This window comes from Mustela erminea, chromosome 12, assembly GCF_009829155.1.
Source record: "Mustela erminea isolate mMusErm1 chromosome 12, mMusErm1.Pri, whole genome shotgun sequence".
NCBI classification, from domain to species: domain Eukaryota; kingdom Metazoa; phylum Chordata; class Mammalia; order Carnivora; family Mustelidae; genus Mustela; species Mustela erminea.
In genome coordinates, this window is record NC_045625.1 from 2471127 (window position 1) to 2483084 (window position 11958).

Here is an 11958-nt window from a genome sequence, read left to right on the forward strand (position 1 = left end):
GGCCCCAGAGACAACTTGTTGGGCAGCTGTGACTGCAGAGCCCCGGAGATGAAGACCCTGCTCCTGGCCACGGCCCTCGGCCTGATCACCGCGCAGGCCCAGGACCCCCTGTCCTTCCCGGACCCCGATGTGCGGCTCGTGTGGGGTGGGCGGGGGTGGGCTGGGCTGGGGCAGCAGAGGGTCCGTGGTCAGGAGTTAGACCCATTTCCAGGCTCAGCCCTGACCCTCTGCAGGCTATGGTCAGGGAGAGCAGGAAGATTCAGAGCCAAAAGGACCCCCGTCTCATCGCCAACACCATGGGACTCGGGGCTGGGGCTGGGGCAATGTGCTGGAATTAGGAAGGGACCCGGAGAAGTCAGGGGAGCAAGTGTCCCCGAGAGCCTCAGACGTGCTGGTGGTGTCTGGTGGGGTTCGGAGGTGGAATTATGGAGGCACCGGGGCCCGGGAGAGCTGGTCCCACGTGCGACGTTGCCTACTGAGGACGTGTGTCTTTCAGATTTCAGGGAAGTGGTACATCAGTGCTTTCATCTCAGAGACGGGCTCCCCAGTGGCCCAGGCGTCCCCCATACTGTTCACAGTGCTGAGCAGTGGGGACGTGCGTGCCTCCGCTGTGTATCGGTGAGCACGAGCCGGGCCACGCAGCGGCCTCCCTGTCCCCCGGCCCCAGCTCCCCCCGGCCCCCCCCAGCCCGCCTGTCCGGCCACAGGTGTGGGGTGACAGCAAACACCCACCGAGCCCTGGAGGTAGAAGGGCCCCGGGCAGGGTTGGGGTCCCCTGTACTGCTCCAAGGTTGGGACGTGGAAGTGGACACCAAGCCCTCGGCCAGCTGACGTCTGTCCCCTCCTCCAGGATCGACAATCAGTGCCATGAAGTGGAAGTCACCCTGGAGAAAACCAGCACACCCGGCAAATACAGAGCCTGTGCGTCTCCGATGCTCGGGGGGGCGGCGGGCGGTGCCCCCCAAGAACCAGAGCGTCCCGCTCCCCAGGCAGACTTCCTGCCCTGCTCCCACGGTCCCGGTCAGGTCCTATACCCAGGACTAGGGGCCGTGGTGCTGGTGACCCCAGTCCTGGGGCTCAGGTCAAGAGGGGAACCTGGGGATGGGCGAGGGGACCCCAGGGGGTGGCCGTCAGGGGGGCCTCTGTCGGGATCAGGATGGTCACGTGCCCCCTCCGTGGCCCCTGCAGTTGGAGGCAGGAGTTACGTGCAGGTAGAGGAGGCTCCCGTGCGGGACTACCTCATGTTTTACTGCGAGGGACAGCGTGAGAGAAGATTCAGAACAGCCAAGCTCGTGGGTGAGGTTCCTGCCACTGCCACGTGCACCTTCCCGTGTCCTCCCCGGGTCCGCGCCGGACACCGTGGGCTCATCTGCTCTCCTCACGGCAGGCAGACGTCCCGACGTGAACCCAGAAGCTCTGGAAGCATTTAAGAAATTCGCCCAGCGCAAGGGCTTGCCAGAGAAGGACATCCACATGCCTGAGCAGATGGGTGAGAGATGGCTCTGCCGTGTCCCCCGTGCCCCTCTCAGTCCCCTCCTCCCTGGGGGAGAGACCAGTGCAGCGACATGCCTCAGGGACACCAGGGGCCCCTCTGGGTTTTCATGGCCGAGTGTGAGCCACGACAGCCATGGGGGCTGCCCTTGTCTGGAGGGTCTCATCATTCGGGCTTTCTTCGTTTCTGCAGAAAGATGCGTTCCCACACCTTCCCACACGTGATGAGGGTGAGTGACCCTGGAGGAAAGTCGGGTCCCCGGGGGTGCCCCAGCATGCAGGCAGGAGGGACCCCGCAGACCCCCAGAGCCTTCCCCAGAGCCGCTGGGCCATCCCGAGTCCAGTGGGCGTGATGTCCCTGCCGGCCCCTCCCCAAGGCCCCAACTGCTCAGCCCACCTCCCGTGCGCTGTGAGCATCTGCCGCCAGGATCTCCGTCATGCGGCTCGTTAACATGGAGCTGGAGGTGTCCTGAGGTGCCCGAGGCCCCCAGATCTGCTGTGAGCCCAGCCCAGATGACAACAAAGTAGGGGTCCTTCTGGGGTCCCACGACGCCCGCCCCACAGTCACACCTTGGGGGCATCTCCCTCACGTGCACAGAGCCGTGGTTGGGGGCAGATGGAGAAGGATCTTCTTCCTCTGCTCAGACGGGCTCTGCAGCCCCCGCGAGCCCACCCCGGCACCCCGTGCGGCAGCCCCCGCCCCCGGCCTCACGACACCCCTCCTTCCCAGGGCAGGAGGCACAACCATCCACTCCGGCAGCCCCAGGACAGCAGCCCCAGGACACTCCGTCCTGCAGGACGTGGAAGGAACCACGCCCCGGGGACCCGGGCCCGCTCCACCCCTCCTGCCAGACCCGCTGGGGTCTTCCCCACTCCTGTGTCCACATAAAGGGTTTCTGCAGTCCCTGGTGGCTCTGTCTGTCTGTGGGGTCCCTCGGGTGGGCAAGCCAGGGCGGGAGGAGGCGAGGGCCCACCGATGTCCTGGTTCTCGGTGGCGGGGCCGCGGTCCAGCGGGCAGAGGGGGGCGGCTGCGGCTCTGCCGGGGGGTCCCATGGAGGCTTTCTGCAGGACTGACGCCCACGCAGCTCAGGTTCTGGGTGGTTCTGTGGTCGGGGGAGAGGGATATGAGGAAGACAGGTTCAGACCAGAGGTGGGGACCCATAGATGTTGGGCTCACCAGGTCCCCCATTTCCCCACGGGCTGGAGGCCGTGGCAGGAGTGAGGGCGCAGACAGGATGCCAGGCTTCCCGGGGCCCACTGGGATGCAGGCAGCAGGACACTGGGACCCCCGCCGGGGCCCCACTCTGCCCCCGCCCCCTCCCTCCAGGCCCGGGGAGGGGGCACAGCAGGAGGAACTTGCTTTCACACTCTGGTGCCAACACAGCAACTTTCCGAAATCACTGACCCCAGCAGCTTTGCAGCGAATAGCTTGACCCACAGCCCGCGGGGTCTCCCCTGGGGTGGGAAGGGCGGGTCGGGCCAGCCCCCGCCGTAGGCAGGAGGTACACGGAGCCGTTTCCCAGATCACAAGTGTCCCTGGGCCTCTCCCGTGTGCCCCCAAGGCCGACGGCAGGGCCCAGGCAGGAGACACGGGGCAAGGGGTCCCTGCTACAGAGCAAGACCCCTGCCGGTCCAGGGGGCGGAACAAGAGGGCCTGGCCTGGCCGGCCTTGGCCTTGGCGTTGTAGGTCCGGCTTTCTGTAGCGACAACGCTCCTCAGCCCACTTCCTTGCGAAAGCATGAGGCCACCGGCTGGGCACCCCACAGGGAGACCCCAGACATGCTGTCCCATCCACGGTCCCCTGTCCTGGGAGCCCAGGGCCTGGTTCCGTTTGTCTACCCGGTGCCTGCAAGTAGCTGGTCCCTCTCGTGGAGCTGCCCCAAGGGCCAGGGAAGGGGCTCCAGGGTCCTTAGCGGTCTGGAGCTGAAACTCAGGCCATGGGCGCTAGGATCAGATCGGCCCCGGGAGGAGGACGAGTGGGCAGAGCTGCAGGGGGTCCTGGGGCCCAGCTCTGGGCTTCTGCAGAGCCTGTTTTGGGGTCATCTCCCCAGTGGAGAGGCAGCAGAGGCTGTGGTACAGTCACTTTCCTGCCTGGACAGCCCAGCCCAGCCCAGCTCCTGCCCCGGCACCGCCCCCTCCCAATGACCCCAGCCCTGCCTGAAGGCCAGCCAGATGCCGGCTCTGCGCTGTTCATTGGTTCTCGAGGAGGCCTGGACCCAGGAGGCCCAAGTGTCCCGGGGAGGACAGTCACTGGCCAGGTGGGGCAGGAGCCAGATTCCACCTCCGTGGAGGCCCAGGAAGCCCTCCCCTCCTGCCCCCGGCAGGCGTTTGCCCACAGGGGCTGGTCCGAGCCAAGTCTGCCACGCACGCTCAGCCTGCACCGACGTCCGCACTCTGTTCCGGAAAAGTCTCCATCGCTGCCCGCGCTCCGAGTCTCCAGGCCAGCCGGGCGGACTCCTCCCTCCTTCACTGAGGCGAAATTCATGTAACGAAACACGGACCGTCCGCCCGAAGGGAACAATTCGGAGGCACCCGGGCCGGGCCGTCGGCAGCGCTGGGCAGGCCGCACTCTCTCCGGTCACAAAGTGTGTTCATCCCCGCAAAGGAGACCCTCCCCCACCCCCAGCCCATCAAACCCCAGTCTGCGCTGTCTGGGAATCTGCCGGCTTCTGAGTTTTGTAGGCGAGGAGTCACGCCAGGCGCCCCTTGCGGCCGGCCTCTCTCAGCTCACTGTTCTGTTTCCAAGGCCCCCCACGCCACGGCGGGCCCCCCGGCTTCTCCCCACGCCCCCTTGTCTGGAGCACGGCGGGGGCCCCCCGCCCCCGCAGGAGCCGAGCTGCTGGCCGTGGCTCCCGCAGAACACGCGTGCTGTCGCCCTCGGCGGCCTCACACCCGGGGCCTCCCGGTCCCCTGACCGTGGCTCTTCCTCCATCAGCAAGGCTAGGGGAGGCCGGGGGAGCCCTCCACATGCGGCCCCCTCGGCTGTCCCCCCGTCCTCACATCTGCCACGTCCAGGACTGTGCACACGCTGGGCCCCCCTGGACGGGGAGGAGCGGCTCCCACTCGGGGGGCCTGACGGGCCCCTCGTCCATTCACGTCTCTGCCAGGAACCACAGGGACGGACAGAGGCTGGTCCTCGATGGGTGCAAAGGGAACCAAGACCGGGCCATTGGGAGCAGCTGGACGCGCCGCGGGGAGTCCAGAAGGTCCGGGGGGAACATCGGCCCCAGGGTTAGAGTGAGGGGAGGCAGGGCCTGTCTGGGGCTCCCAGGGCAGGCACTGTGAGGGCCTGGAGGGCACACAGAGGCTACCCTCTCCTCTCCCAGGCTCCTAACTCGGAGATGTGCGGCTTCCTGCTTTGGTCACACTCTCCCTTCCAGACGGGGCTTCTCAGAAGGAGCCCAACCCAAGGGCTAATTATACACAATTAAGAACATCCATTCGTAGGATCCAAGCAAAGCTATTTACCCACCACCTAAACTGCAAACCCCAGGGGCCTTTGTGAAGGGGACAGAGGCAGGACCGTGTCTCTAGGTCAGCCCATGGCCAGGGACGCATTGGCAGCCAGGAGCAGACGGGAGGGTCCCCAAGCACGCTGCTGGCCCCGTTGGCCATGGGGCTCAGCCTGCTCGCCAAGGCCTCCAGGACCCAGCTGCCCGCGGACCCCACGTGCCTCCTCCCTGTGTCCTCTGGGGGCACCAGCGGGAAGAGAGGCCGGGCAGGAGGACCTGGGGCCCACACCCTTCTCTTCCTGGCCCATCAAGGAGCTGGGGCAGGCCCTGCAGAGGTGGGGTCTCGGGGGCTGGGAACAGGGCTGAGCAGGACAGAGTCCAGTGTGGGACAGTGACGACAATGATGATGACCACGTCCTGGGGACGGACGGAGGGGACGGTGCCCAGCAGTGGGAGCGCACTGACGCCCCTGGACGGTGCACTTAGAAACAGTGAAGACGGCCACATTACATCGTGTGTATGTTCCCACAATAAACAATTTTCAAAAACTATTCCACTGATAATTTTTTAATGGGGAAACCTTATTACGGGTTTTCTTCTACAAAATCGTACACCCTCATTTATTCGAGTTGTCGGTGGGTCCCCCACGTGTGTGTTTTCAACTTCCCCGATAAAGTTCCTGGACTTGTTTTGTTTTCTTGCTGTTTTATCATCTTGTTACTCTTCCCAACAAAGCCTTGGCTTTCCTGGCGACTTGTGACCGTCTGATGCCGGAGCGGGGCTGGACGGGAAGGATTTTGCCTCTGCCCTCGCAGCTGGCTGCGTGTCCGGGCTCCTCGGGCTTTCTGCACCCACGGTCGAGCCCTCTGCCTGCCGCGGTCACCCTGCTTCCCGGCCGCCAGCCTGTAAGCTGCTGTTCTATTCTCTCGTCTGATCGTAGGAAGCAGCGTGACTGGCTCAGTGGCAACGGTTTTAGTGGGCGAGCTTGCGCTGTGTCTGGGACTTGGGCCTCCGTGCACGGAAGCCGCCGGCCGTGCCTCCCCTGCCCTCCCCAGCTCCTCCCTTCCGCACCGGACGCTCCCCTGCCTGCAGCTTCTGCTCTTTTCCTAGAGGGACGACTAGGCCATGCCTGCAGCTGGTGCCAAAACGGCGTTCGGTGAAAAGCTGTGCGGCCCCCCGCCCGCAGGCCTGCGCCTCTTAGGGAACTACAAGTAGGAAGTTTCCTTAACCTTTCAGGACAGACACAGCGGCGGGGAACAGGGACACGCAGCCAGGGCGGGATTCGCGGCTGCGCGGGCGGCCGGTACGGGGGAGCAGGGAAAGGGTTTGGAGCTGCCAGAGCTTGGGAACCCCGGTGTAAGACGTGACGACCCTGGGGGCTTGAAGCCATTTTGATCTGGGGACCCCACTCTCCCGGTGCACATTCGCCAGGCCGTCCCCTTTGAGAGTGATCATGGGTTGGTTTTGTTTCTGTTTTTGTTTTAATGCGGAAACTCACGTGTGCAGAGACGAGGGGACGTGTGCTGATGACCCCCCTCGGACTGCGCCCTCCACGGACCTGTCACTTCCCTTCTGTCGTTGGTGGAACGTTCTGGAGCCCCACCCGGCCCTGGCCTCTGTAACGAGAACAGCTCCGCTGCTGGGCTGGCATTTTAAACGAGGCCACGGGCCACACGCACACCTCTCACAGCTCTGGGGACCATCTCCCACCCGGGCCTGATGGGTCCGTCCCTGCCTCAGCGGGTCTGAGAAGTTCTCCAGGAGATTGCAGTGAACCTCTAGGTTCCTAAGTAAGAGGGACTGTCGAGGTTCGTCCCTTCTGGCTCCTGGAGAGGGTGAACGGGAGCACGTCAGCATTTGAGTCCCTGCTCCTACAGCCCAGTGGGGCAGGGGCGGCAGCCGGAAATGGAGGCCCTCGCAGTCGTGCTGTCCACTAACAGAGTCCCTGTGGTCCGCACGTCCAGAGACACTGCTGAGAACGCCCGAGAGAAGGCGATTTAAGAGGTCATTCCTGGGTGACATCACCAAGGTCGTTTGAGTGCCCACGATGAGCCCAGCTTCCCAGTGGGGTGCTGCAGGGGTCCACGGCGGGGGCGGGGGGAGCTGCGGGGAGACAAGCAGGTTCAGCTTCCTCAGAGGAAGTGTTCCTGCCGCCGGCGCCAGCCCGCACCCACCCGGCCCTGGCCCCGGAGCCTCCCTCTGGGGCTGCCAGCAACTGTCCAGGCTCCGGGCACACGGGGACCTTCCTGTTCCCACTGAGAGGGAAAAGGCCTCCTATTGTCCTGGGGGAGGAAGCCCTGGGGCTCTGGGGAGGGGCCCCGGGGGATTCGGGGAACCGCGTGCCCGGAGGGCCGGGACGGGGCTGGCTTGCAGGCTCCCGGCCCCCATATAAGGGCCCGAGCCCGCTGCCCGGCCTTCCTCACTCCCGGGAGCTCAGCGTGTCACAGCCGCAGCCATGAGGTGTCTCCAGCTCGCCCTGGGCCTGGCCCTTGTGTGTGGCCTCCAGGCCATCGACATCCCCCAGGCCACGAGGAACATGGACCTGCAGAAGGTGGGAGTACGGTGGGGGCGGGGCGGGGCCGGGGCGGGGCGGGGGTGGGGGGGAGCCGCAGGCCGGGCAGGGCAGTGGGGACTCGGGGGGCCACACAGGCACGAGCCGGACCCTTGAGGTCGGCAAGCCACCCCTGCCTCTCTGTCTTCGGGGCAGCTTGTCCCTTGGTTTCCCAAGATCCAGAAGGTTCTAGAGAACGTGTCTGATGTGTATCCGGACCCATCTGGGGAACACTGGGGTGTTCTTTCCAGCGAGGAAATCGTGTAGCCCCGTGTCTGGTGGACGGTCCAGGGTCCTCCAGAGCCCACTGACGGCCGCCCCAGTTAGACTGGGCCTCTGCCCGGGTGGGAGGCAGAGCCCTGGGGGGACCGGGCCCCTTCCCGCCCCCCATGGCACTCAAGGCCCCGTCCCCAGGTGGCTGGGATGTGGCACTCCATGGCCATGGCGGCCAGCGACATCTCCCTCCTGGACTCCGAGACCGCCCCCCTGAGAGTGTACATCCAGGAGCTGAGACCCACCCCCGAGAACAATCTGGAGATCATTCTGCGCAAACGGTGGGTGTGCCCCCGCCCGGGGTTGGGGCCAGCAGGGAGAGGGGTGGTGGATAGGCCGGGGGGCGGGCAGGGCAGGGTCCTGATGGCAGCCGGCTCCCTCTGGCTGGTTCCAGTGCCCTCGTGACCCCACCCCGGGCTCCGGGCCGGCAGGCCCACCACACAGGGTGGCCTCAGGTCCGTGGGCAGAGAGGCCCGTGGGGAGGCCGCTGGGCAGCCATGGGGCCGGGGCCCTGGAGGCCTGGGCTGGTCCTGCCATGAGCCCTGTCTGCTATGAGGGACCATAGCGAGAACAAGTTCAGCGTCACCCCCTAATGCTGTCACCACCCTTCAGGGAAGACAACAAGTGTGTTGAGAAGAAGGTCTTTGCGGAGAAAACTGAGTGCGCAGCCAAGTTCAACATCAAAGGTAGGCGTCCCCAGTGCCGTCCCCGGGAGGCGACCGTCCTGGCGCCGGGAGGGTGAGGTGGGCCCATGCGCGTGCCCGGCTCTCACACGGGCCGTGCTCTGCCCAAGCTCTGGGCCTCCGGCCTCCAGCCTCTCGGGTGTGGTGTGCAGCCCCCGCCGCGAGAGTTTCCTCCCCCACGACTGTCCTCGGAGCGTCTTCTGGCTCACACGGAGCAGCTCCCGCTCGCTCCGGACGGCTGGGACGCGCAGCTCCCGCCGAGCCCCTGGACTCCGCTGGAGGAGGGGACGCGGCGCACCGTCGGGGGCGGCGGGACGGACGCCAGCACGTCCTTCTCTGCATTCTCTGTCGCGGATGGCAACGTTCGCGGGGGCTGGGGGTGAATCATAAAACACACAAATGGAGAACTTAGTGGTAAAATAGAACAAAGGAGGCACTGAAACGTCTTGTGGGGATCCCCCGGAAAATTCTACTTGTTTCTCTACTTCAGCGTTGCTCCAGGCCACCCTGACCCTCCCTGTCCCCTCCAGAACCCACGCCTCTCCAGGGCCTGGGCCTTCTGCCCCCTCCTCCCGGGCCCTCTCCTCCCAGTGCTGGTCGTGCCCCCCCCGCCCCCGAGCCCTCCTGCCCCACGAACGTGGTCTGTGTGCAGCCTCTGCTTTCCAGCCCAGTCCCGGTCCGGCCACACACGCCGCCTCTCGCCCGCCCCAGGGGCTTCGTGCTCCGGGGCTTCGCCTCTCCTCTCCCTCGCCTCTCCTGCCGCCTCTGGCCGTGCCCGCGCTGGTGCCGCCCGGGGGTGCTCTGGGTGCCCGCCAGCACGCGGGAGGGGTGCTCCTGCTGGACAGGACTCCATCTCCACTTTGACCCTTCTCTTCGCCCCCAGATCTGGAGGAGAACCAGCTCTTCGTGCTCGACACCGACTATGACAACTACCTTTTCTTCTGCGTGGAGAACACGGGCACCGCCCCGCCGACACTGATGTGCCAGTACCTGGGTAGGCGCTGGCCATGCACGCGAGGTCTCCCTGAGTGGGACCGTGGCTGAGGACCCCCTGCCGGCACCTTGGGCACCCAGAAAGCGGACAGCTCAGTGCCCTATGGGCTGGCGGGCCTGGGGGTCCCCATTTTTCCCCAGGGGTGGCCCAGTGCACTCACTGCATCAGAAATCGAAAGGGGCCAGGAGGGTGGCTCCTCGGTCAAGGGGCTGGGCTTAGTGTTCCTGGCTTGGTCAAAAGATTAATACTAATTAGAAGCTTTTGTTAGCGCTAATGTTCTTAATGAAATGCAAGCCAGGAGAAGCCATAGCACAAGGCAGAGACATTCCAGGTTTGCCCGAATGAAGCACTTTCTGGGGGCTCAGCTATGTTGCTGAGACCCTGGCCTAGGGGGCTGGGCCCTCTCCTCCTGTCCACAAGCCATCCCGGGAGGAAGGGGAGGGGACAGGGACCCTGGAGCCCAGGCCTGACCCGCCGCCCCCCACAGCCAGGACCCTGAAGGTCGACAACGAGGTCGTGCAGAAATTCGACAAAACCCTCAAGACCCTGCCCGTGCACATCCGGCTCTTCCTCAACCCGACGCAGGTGGAAGGTGATTCCCTCCACACCCCTCGTCCCCGCTCGCCCCCGCGTGGGCTCGCCCATCGGACAGCCGCCAGCGCTGGGCCCCCCTGCCTCCCATGGTGGCCCCCCGCTTCCCAGACCGCCCAGGATGGGGGAGTGGGAAGAGCAGAGCCCCCGAGACGGGGTCCTCCCGCCCCAGCCCCTCTGCCGCACCCCTCTGGGCCCAGGGCTGTCCTGGCGACCTGTGACCCCCCCACGGCTCTCCCCTCCCCCACCAACAGAGCAGTGCCGCGTCTAGGGGAGCTCCTGCCTGACCTGCTCCTGCGGTAACGTACCATCCCTGCCCCCACGTCCTGGGCACACGCAAGGTGGGGGGCGTCCCAGGGGACCCCCAGCTCCCCTCCATTGGGCCCTGGTCCCTCTGTTGGTATGGCTGGAACCTGGTGTCCCTCCTTGAGACCGCAGGGACCAGGCTGGCCATGCCGGCCTAGTGCCTGGCTCTGTCCCAGAAACACTTGGGTCCAAGCACGTGCTCTGCTGAGGACCCCGTGATTTCTGTGGGGTCCATGCAGTTGTTTGAAGAAGGTGGAGGAGAAGCAGGACGGGGAGGGGGTTGGGAATGGCTGGGTGCAAGAGAGAGCTGAGAATGTGGGCGCCGGGGCCCCATCCTTAAGGGTGGACGCCATCCCCGCCCCTGTCCCCTCCCCCGACAGCACACTCTCTGCCTTCGTCTGTCTTCGTGACCAGCAAAATCGCATTGCTCGCCTCCCCCTCAGGAGAGACCAGCCCAGCCCCCCACCCCACCCCAGAAAGCAGAAGTTTCCTTGTCCTTTCGAAGAAGCCGGCCACCCGGTCCCGCCCCTTCCTCCCTCCTGGGTCCCTGTGCTCGGGCTGGAGCCTGCGCTCTGAGGGTTCCAAATAAAGCCGCAAGATCTCCCTTCTGTGAACTGTTGTTGGGGGCCTCTGGGGTTCGGGCCTGGGGCTCTGCTGGCGTTCTCGGGGGGCTCTGGGCGACATCAGCTCCTGGGGGCAATTTCCTCTGGTTTCTCATCCACAAAACAAGAGAATCCACTTGTGCAAAATTTGTAAAATATCTAGGAAATACCAGCATCATCGAGCTAGGAAGAAAGCTCAAAGCCCTTAATCTTTAAATTAGTTAGCAAAAGGAAACTAAAATAAATGAATCTGCGATCAATTTAGGTTAGAAAAAAAGCATTAAAATAAGGAAAGTAACGTGCCTGTACCCCCAAGGTGAGGGCAGGGGGGGAGGCTGGACGGGCTTAGCTCAAAAAACAGCTGGGAAAAACCACAGATACGACATTTCTGGAACGATCAGTGAGCACAGACGGAGAGAGATGTGATTAAAAGCATCGTAAGGGATTCAGCTGTTTGGCTGTGACCCAAGAGACTTAAAAACTCCCAAATGGAAAATTTCACAGCAAATGTCGTCATCCCAAACCAACCCAAGAAGACTAGAGAAAAAGTCGACGGGTCCCATACCAAGGCAGACGGACGCACAGGCGCGGAGGCCCCACCACCCGCGCCGCTCCCTCCCCCGCCCTGCCACCGGCATCAGGAAGGTTAGACAGGTCCTTCAGGAACAGGAGCGAGCAGCTCCGGGTCTGGGAGGCAGGCGATGCATTCGCACACCCTTACATCCAACAGCCAGCACAGCGGAAGGAGGCCACCACGAGAACAGGGTCCCCTGTACTGTCCCAGGCGGTCCCTTCATTCCCGTGGCCACGCGGGAAGTGCCTGCAGGAGGCCGGCACCCGGCACTGTTCTCAGGCAGCACAGCGAGCTCTACCTGCCCGATCGGGGGGCCATGGTGGGGGACAGCGGCCTGGCGACAGTGCACACAGCCACCCACCTCCCGCCCTTCCCGCCAGGACGGCCACGCAAAAGCCCGTGAGAGGCATAGTCACCCCTGCGTTCCGGCAGGGGAGCATCT

The 11958-nt window shown here is 64.7% G+C and overlaps 1 protein-coding gene across 1 annotated transcript; it reads left to right on the forward strand.

Annotated features, from left to right (window-relative positions):
• The first annotated feature begins 7332 nt into the window (after positions 1-7332).
• LOC116571019 (beta-lactoglobulin-1-like) lies at positions 7333-10940 on the forward strand. Its single transcript, XM_032308693.1, has 7 exons — positions 7333-7493; positions 7908-8047; positions 8379-8452; positions 9333-9443; positions 9931-10035; positions 10289-10333; positions 10784-10940. The coding sequence occupies exons 1-6, from the start codon at positions 7398-7400 to the stop codon at positions 10303-10305; spliced, it is 543 nt and encodes a 180-aa protein (XP_032164584.1). The 5' UTR covers positions 7333-7397; the 3' UTR covers positions 10306-10333; positions 10784-10940.
• The last annotated feature ends 1018 nt before the right edge of the window (positions 10941-11958 follow it).

Coding starts and splice junctions, on each gene's coding strand:
- LOC116571019 (XM_032308693.1), top strand. CDS start 7,398: ATGAGGTGTCTCCAGCTCGCCCTGGGCCTGGCCCTTGTGTGTGGCCTC. Junction 7,494..7,907: donor GGAACATGGACCTGCAGAAG/GTGGGAGTACGG, acceptor CCCCGTCCCCAG/GTGGCTGGGATGTGGCACTC. Junction 8,048..8,378: donor GAGATCATTCTGCGCAAACG/GTGGGTGTGCCC, acceptor ACCACCCTTCAG/GGAAGACAACAAGTGTGTTG.